This window comes from Myripristis murdjan, chromosome 22 (assembly GCF_902150065.1).
Source record: "Myripristis murdjan chromosome 22, fMyrMur1.1, whole genome shotgun sequence".
NCBI lineage: Eukaryota > Metazoa > Chordata > Actinopteri > Holocentriformes > Holocentridae > Myripristis > Myripristis murdjan.
The window spans coordinates 12,116,078-12,133,365 of NC_044001.1; the positions used below are offsets into that span (position 1 = coordinate 12,116,078).

The 17,288-nt window shown below is 39.4% G+C and overlaps 1 protein-coding gene across 1 annotated transcript; it reads right to left on the reverse strand.

Moving 5' to 3' along the window:
• Positions 1 to 15,653: 15,653 nt before the first annotated feature.
• LOC115354499 (adapter protein CIKS-like) lies at positions 15,654 to 17,288 on the reverse strand. The gene is made up of 6 exons (XM_030044886.1): positions 17,251 to 17,288; positions 16,904 to 16,992; positions 16,732 to 16,800; positions 16,188 to 16,292; positions 16,004 to 16,078; positions 15,654 to 15,824 (listed from the first exon to the last, which is right to left on the reverse strand). The coding sequence occupies exons 2-6, from the start codon at positions 16,949 to 16,951 to the stop codon at positions 15,654 to 15,656; spliced, it is 468 nt and encodes a 155-aa protein (XP_029900746.1). The 5' UTR covers positions 16,952 to 16,992; positions 17,251 to 17,288.

Genomic DNA, 17,288 nt, shown 5'->3' on the forward strand with positions numbered 1-17,288 from the left:
AGGGCTTTTTAACTTCTTGCTCCTCTTTAGAAGGCTTCTTCACCTCTTTCTCCTCTTTAGAGGGCCTCTTCACCTCCCTCTCCTCTTTAGAGGGCTTCTTCACCTCTCTCTCCTCCTTAGAGGGCTTTTTAACTTCTCGCTCCTCTTTAGAAGGCTTCTTCACCTCTTTCTCCTCTTTAGAGGGCTTCTTCACCTCTTTCTCCTCTTTAGAGGGCTTCTTCACCTCTTTCTCCTCCTTAGAGGGCTTTTTAACTTCTCGCTCCTCTTTAGAAGGTTTCTTCACCTCTTTCTCCTCTTTAGAGGGCTTTTTAACTTCTCGCTCCTCTTTAGAAGGTTTCTTCACCTCTTTCTCCTCTTTAGAAGGCCTCTTCACCTCTTTAGAAGGTTTCTTCACCTCTTTCTCCTCTTTAGAAGGCTTCTTTACCTCTTTCTCCTCTTTAGAAGGTTTCTTCACTTCTTCCTCCTTCTTAGAGGGCTTTTTAAGTTCTCGCTCCTTTTTAGAGGGTTTCTTTACCTCTTTCTCCTCTTTAGAGGGCCTTTTCACCTCTTTCTCCTTTTTAGAAGGCTTCTTCACCTCTTTGTCTTCTTTAGAGGGCTTCTTTACCTTTTTCTCTTTAGAAGGCTTCTTCACCTCTTTCTCCTCTTTAGAGGGCATCTTCACCTCTTTCTCTTCTTTTAAGGGCTTCTTCACCTCTTTCTCTTTAGAAGGCTTCTTCACCTCTTTCTCCTCTTTAGAAGGTTTCTTCACTTCTTTCTCCTCCTTAGAAGGCTTTTTAACTGCTCGCTCCTCTTTAGATTTCTTCATCTCTTTCTCCTCTTTAGAGGGCTTCTTCACCTCTTTCTCCTCTTTAGAAGGCTTCTTCTCCTCTTTCTCTTTAGAAGGCTTCTTCACCTCTTTCTCCTCTTTGGAGGGCCTCTTCACCTTTGTCTCTTCTTTAGAGGGCTTCTTCACCTCTTTCTCTTCTTTAGAGGGCTTCTTCACCTCTTTCTCCACTTTAGAGGGCTTCTTCACCTCTTTCTCTTTAGAAGGCTTCCTCACTTCTTTCTCCCTTATAGAAGGTTTCCTAGCCTCTTTCTCTTCTTTGGAAGGCTTTGGTTCTTTCAGCTTTTTAGGCTCTTCTTCTACACGCAATTACAAAAATGTCAGTTTTTCACGTCCTAAAATACATTTTCCTTGCTGTAAATTAGCTTACATTGTCTTACAGGTGAAGAAAATGTTCTATGATCTTGAAGCACCATCCAATCACCATCAGTGTTAGTTGTCAGTGGGGAAAATAGTTAATATTCTATTTTTCTTTCTCTGGTGATGAGAGGCTTCTGCAAGACACTGCAAGTACGTGGGTAAGTTGTAAGGTTACTGACATGTCAAGCACTCGAGTCTGTTTGGAGAAATATGTTTCACTGGTACTGTCCTGCTGTACATGTTGACCATACTTTGCAGTGATACATTTTACATTCATATGAACACATCCAAAGTACAGTTAAAGTACAATTTTGGTTGTGCTAATTATTTAAATTGCCTCTGTCATTTAGTCATTCTTAGCTGAAGCTGCACACTGCCTTTGTTCAGTTTTGGATGTTAGACCTTTTTCCCTCCTATAATTTTTATAGTTAAGAATCCACCAAAAAATCATAGTCTAGACATGTTCTCTTACAAATGCCATAGTCACGTTATTATTAATTACTGGTATCAGTAGTAGTTAAATTAAAGATAGGTTAGGTTGTGTATTTAAAATGCAAAAAAGGAAATATTGAAATATCTAATTATGACATACATATAAAATAACCAGAGGTAATGAAACCTCTTTAAAAATTAATTTAGTCATGCACTGAAGCAGCATGATGTTCTGTCACGAGTACGAGATTAACACTTACTTTAATGAGTCACCTTGAAAGGACAGGCATACTTACACTTTTAAGTTACGTTTTACTGTTTCAATCTAAAAATCCAATGAACCTTTAATGGAAAAATGCACACTTGGATATTTACACTGTTGCGCATCATGATCAGTACTTTTGATGATGATGATGTAGTTTAATTTTCATGTGCACATTTGCCACCAGTTTCCTCCAGCCTGCCTTCTCTACTTCTGCCTCAGTTAGTGTTTTCCTGTGAATGGCAGAATGACTTTCAACAGCCAAGATTATCTCTCCTGTGTACATGTAGGTGGAGAAAGCAACAGCAATAGACATAGGCTAATTATTTCCGTAAGTAAAGAAAAAGCGACACACACAGTGCCACACAGATAAGCTTTAGGAGACGGTGTTGTTATTCCACATTTTACTGATGCCAGATCTGTAAAGCTGCAAGCCGTGGCTGCACAGCATTAAGGTCTACTATGAGGCTACTGCTGGTGGAGAAAAGGGTATCTCTTCTACAATAGATATCGTCCTGTATGTGCAAAATAGTGAGTCTAAAACAAAAGAAATGACTTTTACCGTTGATGCTTTAGTTTAAAAATTCATACACAATAGTACCTCATGTCTTCATGTGTCTAGTTTTCCATGGGAATCAGAAAAAAAACACCAAACATCAATCAAAGAAATACAAAGTACATTACCAATGGGTATATTTTTAGTAGTGTTAGGGTATATTTTTCCTATTATACTGTACATCAAGGATGTTTCACCAGTATATTGTAATTTCAGACATGTATTTCTGATTACCTTTGGGTTTTCTCTCTGTTTTCAGCACAGCAGGTTTTGCTTCAGGTTTAGCCTTCTTCTCCAGCTTTTCTTCTTCTAGTTTTGCCTCTACCTTTTTCTCAATTTTGGGTTCTTTCTTCTCTTTTTTGATCTCTGGGGCTCTGAGGTCTGTAAGCGACAATAAAGCTGAACATGTGAGACCCTCTTATGCTGAATTACATAAAATGAAATGTAATGTAAAAATGAATGTAGAATAAGCAAAACTGATGAAGCCTCAAAGAATGGGATGTTGCTGAACATTAGACCTACCTTTAATGAGGGCATCTTCTATTTCTTTTACTGCATGCCTTTCCTTTGCATCTTTGAGAACTACAGCATTTCATCAGAAAATATACATATTACATCAAAACATGTAAAAATACATTCCACAATATATTAAGCAGGCTTGTACTGTGGAAAGATACAGTATGTCATCATGGCAAAAATAGATCATGCACGCATAAGCACTATAAGCAAGCAACAACATGCCACAAATAGATAACGATATGTTACACTATTAAAACAGCTAAACGTTTTCTCTACCTTATGGAGTTGTACGTTAAATATGAAAATGTATTTGATGAGTTGTCATTTATCAATGAGAGCACCCCCCCGACATGATTCATAAATCACTGTGGAGGGCGCCACAGTGCAGCATCAAGCTCACTCCAACGTCCTCAGTCAGGAAGCTACTGATGACAGTCAGACAGCTCTGTCCAGCTGCTGTCTGCACAGATGGCCCCAGGACGCTGCCAAGGGCACCGGCTGCAGAGCCTCAATGACGGAGCATTCAGAATTAGCACATTAGATAGATTAGTTATACTGGATCATCAATAGGAAACATGTAAAGGACATTTGGCGACATATGTGTATTCAGGGACACTGTATCATTCAAGCATTAGTCCCAGGATCTTGTTTCCTTGCAGCTATTCACACCTAAGTCAGGATGAGTGTTGGCTCTAAAAAAAAAAAAAAAAAAAAAAAACTTGACTCGACCTCATCTTGTCCATCTTCATTTGCTACTAATTATACCGCTAAATTTGTCTATAATGAGCCCAGTGAGATTAACATCTAGTAGACAGCCTGGTGTTGAAATTCAATCTGAGGACGATGACGCTGATGATGATGATGATGCACTGTTTGATGACAATTAATATCACAGTCAGGAAATTTCAAAAGTATCAGTTAACTGTCAAGTTGGTAGATGGCAAACAGTATCAGACAAATCACAAACACAGTGCTGGATGTTAAAAAGTGGAAAAAAGAACTTGTCACTCATGTTACATCAAACACTATATAAATATTTATTATATTCATAACCTTAAAGTCTTTTTCCAAACTATTCAAGATTGTTTTCAGATGAAAACCATTCAGTATATCCTTGGAAACCGGTGTTAGCTATGGATGGTAAAAATTCACACTTTCATTCAACTTTATATTCACCATTTGTTAAAGGAATGCTCCATCATTTTGGGCAAAATACAAAATACTTTTTCTGACTAACTCAGACTGAGACAAGATGTTTGCTACCATTTTCACCTCTGTGTGTCCAGCGGTTCGGTTCCAATGGATAGAATTTCGTATTAGCTTAGCATAAAGACTTGAAGTCTATGGGAGTCATTAGCCTAGCTCTGTCAAAGTGAAAAAATAAGCAACTCGAAAGCACCAAAGTCTTATTTACACATTGTATTATGAGTATTTTAACTATAAAATGTGTTCAGTTTGACCATCTAACTTCTCCTAAAATGACTCTCATTCTCATTTTTTTTCTCATTTTTTTGTTTTGTTTTGTTTTTTTTTATTTATAATTCCAAGATGTATAACGTAAATGGTATCAAACATCTTGTCTCCGTAAGTCGGAAAAAGGCTATTTTGCCCAAAATGTTGGTGTATTCCTTTGACGCACTCACCATTCAGACACATTAAAGATTAGATGGCAACACCTGGTGATGAAAAAAAATATGAAAAATATGCAATGATAATGGTAAATGTATTCTACCTTTCTCAGGCTGAATATCCAGAGTGTCTTTGCTCGTGGCGCGCTCTTGGTCTTTGAGGTCTGCGCTGGATCTGACTCCTCTGAGCCGCTCAAAGGGAATGTGAACCCTCCTTCGTCGCCTAGACTCAGCTTTCCAGCCCTCACTGTTGTTGTTGTTTTCATCCTCATCATCAGCGATGTCAGAGTATTCGTCTTCGTCGGAGAGAGGACGTAACGTTGTCATTTCATCGTTCTCCGCATCATCGGTTTCAGACACTAAACCAACAACATCGAGCTGGTCAGCTGTCAGGACTTCAAGATGAAGATGTTTGACTGATGGCTCTTCCTCCTCTTTTTGCTCCTCTTCTTCATCTTCCTTCTCCTCCTCTTCCTCCTTCACGTCCTCGACCTTTAAGGAGATGAAGGTAGAAGTGTCTTCCTCCTCCTCATCGTGTTCGTCTTCATCCTCCACAGCCTCGTCATGGTTAAGTTTTACATCTTGGTCTTCGGTGTCAGATGTTTCTGCTTCTTCATCACCGTCATGATCTTTATCTTCATCATCCTCATGATCATAGTCATAATCATGGTGTCTGGCCTCATCTTTGTCGACAGCGGCATCAGAGTCTTCCTCTTTAATCTCCTGCTCCTCTAGAATAAGATCATCTAGAATAAGATCATCTAGAATAAGATCATCTAGAATAAGATCATCCAGAATAAGATCATCTAGAATAAGATCATCTAGAATAAGATCCATGGCCTCCTCTTTGTCTTTGATGTTAAGGTCATGTTGATTTAGTATGAAGAGGTCTTCTTGATTCTCCTCCTCCTCCTCTTCCTCTGAGACATCCTGCTCTGTCTCCGTGTCTTCCTCCTCCTCTTCTTCTTCCTCTTCTTCATTCATGTTGTCCACTGTTTCTAATTGTTCTTCCTCCTGCTCCAGCTCCTCTGTCTTCAACTCCTCCTCCTCCTCTGCATCTTCTTCCTCCCTCTGAGTACCCACCTCCTCCTCTTGCTCCTCGACACTCACTTCTTCCTCTTCCTCCCTCTCCTCTTCCTCCTCCTTGGTACCCAGATTGTCCTCCTCCTCCTCCTCCTCCTCCTCCTCTGTAACGAGATCTTCCTCCTCCTCCTCCTCCTCCTCCTCTGTACCGAGATCTTCCTCCTCCTCCTCTTCCTCTGCCTCCTCTGTACTGACCTCTTCCTCCTCCTCTTCCTCCTCCTCGGTACCCACCTCTTCCTCCTCCTCCTCTGTATTGACCTCTTCCTCCTCCTCTTCCTCCTCCTTGGTACCCACCTCTTCCTCCTCCTCCTCTGTATTGACTTCTTCCTCCTCCTCCTCCTCCTCCCCTGCCTCCTCCTTGGTACCCAGCTCTTCCTCTTCCTCCTCCTCTTCCTCTGTATGCAACTCCTCCTCTTTCTCTTTCTCCTCTTTCTCCTCCTCTGCATCCATTTCTTCCTCCTCCTCTGTGTCTATGACATCCTCCTCTGTTTTAATCTGTTCCTCCTCCTCAGTATCTAAGGCTTCATTTTGTGCCTCCTCCTCCTCGTCTTCTGCCACATCCACCTCTGTTTTAAACTCCTCCTCCTCCTCCTCCTCCTCATCCATAGAATCAGCCTCTTGTGCCTCTTCCTCTTTGTCCTCCTCCTTGCTATCATCATCAGAGATTTCCTCCTCCTCCTCCAATGGTTCCTGATCTATTTCTTCAAGGCTGACTCGTATCGCTAGTGATGTGACAGCAGCAAATTTAGTGCCTGTATTGTTTCTATCTCTTAACCGATAAATGAATATGACTACATTATCGAAGAAAAATCATGTGTCAAGCTTTTCAAATACCATTGTCTTCCTCTGCCTCTTTGTCGTCTGTTTCAGATGGCACTTCACCCTTCTCCTCCTCCTCCTCCTTCTCCTTGTCCTCCTCCCCCTGTTTATCTGGAATAAGACTTTTCTCTGGATGAGGAGCAGCTTTCTCTCGGGCGGCATGCATCATCTCTGCAACTGTAGCACCAAGCCATGTAATCGTTCTTACTCGCCCTGCACAACTTTGGCATTTTACACAGAAGTGCAGATGCAAACTCTTTTTTTATGACACTGAAGGAATTTGATGGGGGTGAAATGGCAACTGAAGATGAACTTTCAGAAAATTAGTGACATTGTGAAGTGTACACCACGTGTTACTGTTCTTAATAGCAGATTTTGCTCTACACCTGATTCCCTCATCAGCCATCCCCCTCATATTACAAATTACCTCCAACATAATGACTAATATTAGCAATACTAACATATGAAACATGTGGTGTAAACAATGTGTATGATTCCATGCAAACATAAAATGAAATATTCCAAGGAGAACAAACATCATACAGTACAAACAATCCAAATACATAATCATGTTGGAGTTACTGAAGTAAAGATGGGAGTCATACAGAAGATGCTTGGTTGGACGATGCAGGAGGAGGCGGCCATGATGTCAGAGAAAACTCCAAAGAACTCACATTAAAGATTATTTTTTCATGCTCAGTACTCAACAGAGACGCCGACATTTGAAAGAGCGACAAAATGTGATGACTGGAATTGCAACAACTTAACAGCAAGACATCCACATGTAAAAATTAATGAAGAGTTCCACAAAATGTCCAGAAAATGTTAAATCGAATGAGTTGTCAGTGAGACGAATGGAGGGATAAGAGCAGTCACCCAAACCACAACCACCTGGTTGCATGTAGACGTTTATTCCATTGAAAATATGTGGTGGTTATGATGCATATTTATTCATGCAGTGTTAATGTTTTTCCTTAATATATGCAAAAGAGAATTGAGTCAAATGGGACTGACACAGTTTCATAGTGCAGTACACAGATCTTAGAGTTAATATGACATAAACCAAAGGTGATTTACCAAAAAATGAAAAATGAATGCAGTGGCATGCGTGGAATACCAGAAACAAATATTATGTTGGTGTGATAAATTTAAAGAGACGTCAACAAGGCAATGCACACTAATTGCTGGCAGCAGACATTGCAACTGTATGAGATACAGAGTATGTACAGTATCTGTAACATATGATGGCATTTACTTACCTTTTTCAAAAGGAGGCAAAAATTCACCTAGATGTGACCAAAGATATGATAATAAAAGGCAGTTAATTTCATTTTTTTTCAAAGCATGTTAATCACTGAAGGAAAAATATTGTCAATACTTACCTTTCCTTCTCACCAAATGTATTTCAGATGGTGGAGGCACAGTTTGGTCTAACCAAAGAGGAGAGAAAGACAATGAATTACAATCTAGTGCCATGCTTCTAGGTCTACTGCAGCTGTAATCATTAAAACATTTACATCATACATATGAATAACAAATGCACCTGTACCTTTTTCTGTTACTATATTTACAACGGGTGGTGTGGCTACAGGTTCACCTGAAAAAAAAAAAAAAAGAGTTAAAAAAGAGCATATTTATTTAATTTTATTTGGTTCAATATGAATATCAATTCGATTTTTTTTTAGGTAATCAAGACCACCAAGCGTACCCTGATCACCAACGAGCATGCTCGACATGTAACCCAGAAACAAGTCTTTCTTGTCGGTCATCTCCATCATAGCATCAGTGACAACTTTCATGGGATCAATGGTCACCTCGGGAATGATCCCTGAAACATCAAATCATGATATTATGAGGGCAAACTGTATTTAAGAGTGATGAAAAAAGAACTTCAGATTGTTTTACAGTGTTTCAGTGCTGACTTTATAGATCTACTCTTACTTACAAGAGAGGCACTGTATATACAAGATGTTTTAATAATCTTGGACACATTAATCACTGAGATGTAACTCGTATGTTAAAGTTTACCTTGTTCACCCATCAGCATGTCGGACATGTAGCTCCCCAGCATGGTCACCTGCTCCTTGGTGATTTCTGCTGTTCTACTGACAGCCGCCATGGGACTGAATCCCACAGCTTCCTGGATGCCTGATGAACACAGACGCCATTGAGAAATTGTCGGTGTTTAGTTAAAGAAACAGCTCATCCAAAACTGAAAATTTTGTCATTTTGTCGTCGCAGTTCTTGTTGAGCAGAGTGGGGTGGTACCATGAACTGTTTCTCTGTTGAGGGCTATAGTGAAGATTTGTGCTTAAAAAAAAAAAGGTTTAAAATATATAGTCTTTTCCATTCAGGATGCCATTGTTTGACTTTGGGGGACTTGGATCATGCTGCATGAGCTACATGGAGTAATTTTGTTGTCTTATTTTATTTTATTTTATTTTATTTTATTTTATTTTTTTTAGCCTTTCTGGAACTCTAAAAAGTGGTACCCGCAGCAGCCTAGGTTTGAATCTGACCTAGGACCTTTGCTGCATGTCATTCCCTCTTTGTCCCTTCCTTTCCTGTCTCTCTTTTCCATTGCTATAAAAAAAACCCAATGGAGGCATGCCAAAAAAAAAAAAAAAAGAAAAAAAAAGAAAAAAGCTGTACCCACAGACTTCAGTTATTTTGGAGAAGGCCTCTACAGAGCATGGAAGTGAGTATTTAATGACAAATTTTTCAGTTTTGGGTCAACTGTTCCTTTAAGATACTGTAGTAATGTGTCAGTGAGACACAGAGAAGACAAAGCATAAACTACCACAGTGAGATTAGGTGAAGGTTAATAACATGGGCAGACAATGTACCTTTTACTGTATCCAACACTGTGTCCAAGATGGCACAAAGCACATCCTGGATGTAGCTCACTATTCCACTCACAAAGTCATTAGTAACACTGAAGACATCTCTGCCAATAACCACTGGGTCAATGAAACTAATGTCAGTGGTTCCTGAGAAGAACAAAATACAGGCCAAAACTCACATTAGTTAGTCCATTGCAGCTAGTGCCACATTTTTATGTTACACAGATCATTAACATAGACAAGAGAAACATGATTAAGCCATTGATTGACACTTCTCACTACTAAGCTGACAGTGTAACAATTAGGTGAGTATCAAGGACAACGGTGATAAATCTACGCAAGACACACAAGAAACAGTCACCTTCAAAAATGTATATTTTTAGTAACCAGTTTAACAAATAGTTAAATAAACAGTTTTTCCCTTCCATAATAAAAACATGCAACTGTTATGTTTTGTCTACTAGTATGTAAAGATTTAGCATCACTGAGTGAAATATTCAACTTAATGAAAATATTACATTAGAAATGACCCAAATATTAAAAGAGGGAGCACATACCTTTCACTATGTCCAGTATAGTGTCCAAGATAGCACACAGCACATTCTGAATGTAGCCCACTACTGCACTAACAGAGTCATTAGTAACACTGAAGACGCCTCTGCCAATAACCACTGGGTCCATGAAGCTAATGTCAATGGTTCCTGGGAAGAACAAATAAAGAACAAATCAATATAATGGGCCAAAATGCAAGTGGATTATTTGATTGACCAGATTGAACAATTTAATTTTGTAGCAAGAATTTAAGCAGAGCGAACAATCAGGTGAGTATTAAGCAAAGTACTGACAGATTTAGACAAGACACAAAAGCAAATTTCTTCTTTTTACTTATTTTAATTGCCAGTTTAAAAGTAATTGTAAGTCACTCTAAGAAAGAGCTCAGTGCCTGAAAAGTAAAACATAACTCTTTGTTTTGATTATAATTTTTTTTCATAGCTGACCTTTACATTGTGTTTACACCTGAGAAAGTTATCCTAGCTTAAGGAATAGTTAGGAAATAATATCTAGTACATTTGTTTTATGGTTTGTTAAGGAATTATTATTTATTTAGCTCCACTTAGTTGATAACAGCACGCTGTCTGAGACATGAGATATTAGAGTAAGGTTAAGACAAACTTGAGATACCTTTTACTACATCCAGGATTGTATCCACGATGGCACAGAGCACATCCTGGATGTAGCCCGCCACTCCACACATAAACTCATTAGTAACACTGAAGACACGTCTGCCTATGACCACAGGGTCAATGAAGCTAAGGTCAATTTCTCCTGAGGAACACAAAGACATTTATCATGGCAAAAATGCAAAGTCAGCTGATTAGTTTAATTAAGCAAAACATATATGTTTTTCCAATTCTATGTTAAACCAGACAAAAAATGCAAGCTTGAAGGAAAGACTAAGAGTTTAGTTTTTCTTAAAATGATTTTATCATGAAATAATCAGGAAATTAGTGCATTTACTCTGTTATGTTGCTTTTGAATCTAACTGGGAGGCCAAAAAAGTGAATATATAGTTACCAGTGCATTAAGATAAGATGTGGTTACCTTTCTTTATATCCGATATAGTATCCAGTATGGTATCCACTATAGCACAGAGGACGTCCCTGAAGGAGCCCACCACTCCACACACTAAGTCATTAGTAGAGTGGAAAGCTCCTCTGCCGATGGTCACAGGGTCAATGTAGCTGAGGTAGAAATTTCCTGGAGGAAAGAAATTTCAGGTTGATGCTACAACCCTGACAAGTGCTCTCCTCCACAGCATTCACAGTGATATGTCTTACCATCTTCATCAGAAAAGTAACGAACAAATCCATCCTTTGCTTCTGCTATTTCCTCAGCTGCGTACGTGGCTGCTGACATCGGGTTGCTTAAATCAGGTGTGCACTCTGGGACCAAGAAGAGAATAGGGTGTCCTAAAATGATCAGTATTTATAACACAAACAAAGTGCACTGTGCAAACCGTCTCTCTCTTAACGCACCATGAAACTTATTCAGCAGGCTGGATACTTCATCAACGGCGTCATTTACAGCTTGTACAGGGTCCAGAATGATTTCTTGAATATCTGAGGACAGCACAAACACACACAGGTGATGACACATTTGATGATACATGTTTATAAACAAGTTTATATTTACTGCATTTTCTAGTACAGGCAAATGACATATAATATTTAGATTAATTAGGTAGAGATAAACTAACCAGGGACTGCCTTGTATTCTACAAAGTCGAACATCACTACGCCTACAGCCGCCCAGGTTAGGAGAGCGACCAGGGCGATCACCAGCTCCACAGAGAGCTTCAGCTTCCTGAGGAGCCCCAAACCTTTGGACTTTAGAGAGCTGGTCGGAGGCGCCGCAGCTCCATTTGACCCACTGGCTGCAGAGGAGGGAACAGGTTTCGCCCCTTCAAATGGAAAAAAAAAAAAGAAAAAATTTAAAAGACTTTTTCCCCCTCACTGCTGTCATATATGTATGTTAATCCTGCTACACTGGACCAAGCTTTGAATGTCTTCTTATTGTACATTCATCATCTGGCTCCATAATCCAGGAGAAGTTAAAAAATACAGATCATTTACCTTCTCACAGAGGTCGAAATTAACATAGTACATGTGCTCAAGAGGCCAGTGTACTTCACAGGGAAATATGGTACTATTTAGTTCTGATGGCTGTAGTTGGTGGTTATTTTGCAGAACATGATTTTACATACAAAATATAGGATCCACTTATAAAATATAATGCATGGTTGTCAGTTTAATCTACCCAGAAGTGTATGGCTAGGTTAGATCTACAACATTGTAATATTTTATACAGGTCGATGCATCAGTAATTTCACTCTGAAACAATGAGTATTTCTACTTTTGAGTGGATGAGTACTTTGATATAAACATTTTAAATGCAGGACTTTTGCTTCATGAGGTTTCATGAGGTTACTTGTCCATTATGGTGTTGCTACTTTTACTTGCGTGAATGATTTGACCTTTTCCGCCGATGCTGTCTCATACATTCTGGGGAAACCTTATCTTTGTCACATTTGGAGTTCCTAACATTTATAATTATTAGTTTCCAAATATACACCACGTAGCACATTGCATGGTTGTTAACTATGTGCCAATTATTTCCTGCTCTAGTTGTCATTTCTCTTCAGCATGCCCAATTATATGACTCATTACTAATTCTGGCTCCATCTTGGAAATCATAACCTGAAGCTCCTTATCTCAAATTCCTAAAATATCCAGCTCTAGCCTGTTGAACTGTTATCATTTGTAAACAAAATGCTTATAATTAAAAGCTACAGTTACATTTTATCCTATCATTTTTTTCTCCAAGGAAATTGTCTTGTCTCTCTCTCTCTTTTTTTTTTTTTTTTTTTTTCAAAGTGACTCATCGCTTTACTTTTTGGCAATCACATTAACATTCTGGTTTCTGGCCCAGAGGGTGAACATAATGTGGCATGTCTGGAAAAATCATTTTCTTTACCAACCAGGCTTGATGACAGCAGACTAAACCACAACAGACTTCCTTTGTGATCTTAGGATTAAGACATTATGGAGTCATGACATTCAGTCACAAAATTGTTCTCTGTTATACTGAATGTCTCACTAATATTCCCATTTATACCCCTTTGATCTATGTAACATCTATTATCCTGATGTTGATTATTTCATTTTGCTGTGACAACAAGGAGTGCTCAAGCATAATGCATATAAAGCCATTTGAAATTTCATGGGGCAACAGCTGGTTCGATTAAAAATCATAACCAGAAACCTGCTGTCAGTCTGATTTCAGTGGAGAGGTGATCCAAACATACATGCACGTGATCCCCATTTATTATCACAGTGGAAAATGCTGGTCATAGCGTTTCATGCTGTCCTCGCCTTCATCAGTGGTGCAGAGTTGAGTGTTCTTTACAAGTGGGCCTCTGTGCCAAGCTGTTAGAGACACCTTCAAACTGTGAATGAACTCTCAGCATGCCTCTCTCATGATTCACTTCCTCAAAAACAAAAGCTGGATATTAAGAAATCAGTAAACACCCTCATCATTCAGCTGAATTATTCAAGAGTGACAGGTGGTGTCAGCATTTTACCACAATTTGCATCCTTGCTGAGAGAAAAGTCTGGTTCTGCCATTTGCACATAACATAGACACACAGTTCATTTACGCTCTGGAGGTTTATTCAACACATCGTTTTGTTATGAAAAACAAAACACTTTCTTTGAGCATGTAGTTTTAAATGATGAAGGTGGATTTGATTAAAATGGCACACAAAGTTGTTGAAAACTCAGTGGTCAGCCTCTGCAGCAGTCATGTCACAGGAGAGCAATGCTAATACTCTGGCAACATGATATCTTGTATTTATAGCACCCAAATATCACCACATCTCCCTGAGGGGGGGCACCTTATGCAAACATTGTCATTTATTTTTTACAGCCTTGTAGTTCATGCATAGTTGTTATGGAAATGTGTGCTGCAGCAAATAATGAGTGATCTTAATTTCACCAAAAGGTCAGTGATTATTGTAAAAGCCCTACCTTCAGCCATGGTGACATGAAGATTACTTCAGGTATATTCCTTAGACTTGCGGGCAAAGCTTCTACATACAGAACTGACTGTAGGGAATAAGCAAAGCCTCTGTAAATCCAATCAGGTCAGTGAAATTGTGACCCAGTCGATAAATTATTCCAATTCCACTCTGCGACCGTGGTGAACTGTCTTGTTTCCTGACCCATGTAATCCACAGGTTGCACCTCTCCAAGGAAAATTGAGCAAATTGGAAAGTAAGGCAAAAATTGTGGGTTTACAGGTGGTGGGAAATTTGGAGCTGCCGTTGTGGCAGCATTGCAGGGGGCGGACTGGGGCGGTAGGGCACAGCAGAGCAAAACAGGGAAGGGGAGAGCCAAGCTAACTAAGCACAGGGCTGAGGGGGGACAGACAGAAGATCCCACCCAGTGTTGCTGGTGCCTCACATGGGTATAGGTCAGGACAGGAGACTTCAAGGTAACTGTATCCCCCAGAAGGTCTGAGTTATTCTTAGCTGGACTTTTGCACACCAGCCGCTCTGTCAGGCCTTTTTTGGCGGTTGAGGGTGGGTGTGTAAGATTAGTTGGGCCGAATGGGGAACCCCTAGTGGTGGGCCGCTGCAGTCTGACAGATCTGAGTCAGACTGGAACTTAACAGGCACTCAAAATGGAGAAAGTAAGCAACACAGGTGAAAAATGTCTTTAAACGTTCCCCTGTTCCATCATAATACATCAATACAAACAAGAACCATGCGATCTCTGCCCTCCACAGTGAAATGAATGCTTACAAATACTTCTGTTTTACCCTGTTCAAGGTTTTGACATCACATCAGTCATAATATCTGTAAATGACACTCAGATGTGTTCTGTTCTTTGGTGTCGTGTATCGGCTTCAAAACGAACACGTTTCTAAAAGTATAAATAACTTCACCAATGAGCCGAACCAGCACTTATCACCTCTAAAGAGAGGGGATGACTGTGTGCCTTAAGACAGCGCCCTCTGGTGCTCTGCTTTGTACCTTACAACCCTTTGGACTGTTGCATTAGTGCTGTACTGCAATGTTTTGTGACGATTTGCTCAAAGATTTGCTCAAAAGTATGATGTAACTAAATTAAATGACTGTGAATCTGTACAATTTTACACACATTTTCCTCTTTATGACAGTCTTATGTTGACAGCCCACATTTGACTGTGGGACTTATATATGACATGATCAATACCAGATATAACAGATATCTATACAGTGGCTGTCCATAGCACTGAAAGAATATGCTGTAAAAGTGAGACAGTGCCTGAAATCAGAATAGGAGGGAAGCAATACAAAGTAGATGAATAACAAATCACAAACTATGGTCATATTTTGTGGTGAATGTATATATTTGAGCTCAGTATTTTGAAGACCAGCCTTTTATTTCAAAATACTGCATGGTATGAAATAAAAAGGTTTATTTAAGTATGATATATATATATAAAAAAAAAAAAAAAAAACTTGCTGTATATGACGATTATGTCCAGAAGAGCGCATGCCCAGCAGGATTGTAGGCCTAGGTGCACTCTTGACTCAGGTTCAGTTGATTCAAAGATTTCAGAAAACAGTCTTCAAACACAAGATGGATTACATAGGCCTACTTATACACAATTTTTAAAAATCAGATCCACAGAAGACAGTCAGTAGCTTGAAAAGAGCCCAAACACAACCACACACACACACACACACACACACACACACACGCACAGAGACAGCAGTGTGTGTTCAGAGTGTAGCTGCAGCGCTGGGAGCCACAGGCCTGATGATGAGGGTGAGCTCCTTGGGGACAGGAGGAGGCGCGAATCTCTCCTCCCTCAGCAGCCGCAGTAACAAATCCTCCGCGTCCTGCAGCCAGCGGTACACTCGTGTGTTCTGAAGCCAACCTGGGACGTGCTTCTGTGACAAGAGTGTGCACAGTGTGTTTAGAATGTGTTTGTGTGTGTGTGTGTGTGTGTGTGTGTGTGTGTGTGTGTGTGTGCGCGCAGTGTATTCATGTGACAGAGAAAGCATACAGGAGGAAAATGTGTGCATGTGGCAAAATAAAGAAAAAATGAAAAAATCCAGAGCTCGCTCACCTGGGTTGCATCATGGAAGAGAACAGGTATGAATCTGTAATTCAAGCTGCCTTGATGAATGAATTCATTCTGCATCTGGCAAAACAAGATTATGGAACCAAAGTAACAAATCTTTGCAGTCCTCAAAGTAAAATCACAAACAAAACATAACAAAAAGTAAAAAATAAAATAAAATGATTCTCACCATAGAGTAAATATATTTGGTATGCAGTCCATGCTTGTCCACTCCAGATCCTTCGATGTCTGCTTTATACTTGGGACTGATGGCGATGATAATCAGCACAGATTGCTGTAGAAAAACACAGATTATGCAATAACACAAAGACTATGCAAATTTAAGACAAAAGGAAAAAAGGGCAGTTTGTCTTGAAATATTTAAAGCCTTTATTCCAATGACTACTTTTTCAATATAGACATTCTTGGACTTTTTCTCTCTCATCTTCAAAGATCATATACCAAAATTCAAATGAGCAGGGACATTATTTTCATCTTCATTATGATTGCATTAAACAATTATTAAGCTTCTATTTGCCTCTCAGTGTTCAAGAACCATTGTAGAGACAGAGCTGTAATGCTAATAAACAATTCAATATATTTAAGTTAAAAATTATTATAAACTAATTCTATACACAGGACTTAGAGACTTACAAAGCTCTTTACAGGCAATAATAATAAGTATATCTAATGAGATAAGCTGTTTAATTCTGTGTCCTATTTCCTGCTCTTACGTCTTTTAGGTAGCTGTCCATCCACTTGATGATGTCCATGCGTCTGATGGGATTGTCCATTAGATCAATCTGTACAATTCAGACAGGCCAGGGCTGTTAGTGGACTTTAATACTCTCCATTTCATGTAACTTCTGAAAAAAAAGTAATATGTTGTAAGATTTGATAACTTACTGCCGGTCGAAAACCATGCTTAGTGAGGAATTCCACAAAGGGGACCATCTCCGAGGCTGCATCCTCTGAGTAGGTCACAAAAATGTTTCCTGAGAGGAGAGATAGTACACAGCATGAATCCAGTGGCGCTGACTTTCCTTCTTCAATTTCACATTTCTTCTACATTTGAGAAAGTAAACATAAAATTAATGACCCAACATGTATCAAAAATAAAATAATGAAATTAACAGACAGGGCTATTTCCTGGAGACACAGGTGATTTGGTGCCAGTCCCTTCCACAGATTCTGTGCAAGGTGACAGTGAACCAAACTAAATTGGTGTAAAAAGGTAGTAGAAGTAAACTTACGGCATTCATCAGGCAGACTGACGGCTCTTCTCCTCTCA

What these genes read in the sequence shown, in the direction of transcription:
- LOC115354499 (XM_030044886.1), bottom strand. Translation starts at nt 16,951, where the DNA reads ATGGTCCCCTTTGTGGAATTCCTCACTAAGCATGGTTTTCGACCGGCA. An exon ending in AGCATGGTTTTCGACCGGCA is followed by an intron (nt 16,801 to 16,903) that starts GTAAGTTATCAA and finishes TGAATTGTACAG; the next exon opens with ATTGATCTAATGGACAATCC. An exon ending in CCAAATATATTTACTCTATG is followed by an intron (nt 16,079 to 16,187) that starts GTGAGAATCATT and finishes TTGTTTTGCCAG; the next exon opens with ATGCAGAATGAATTCATTCA.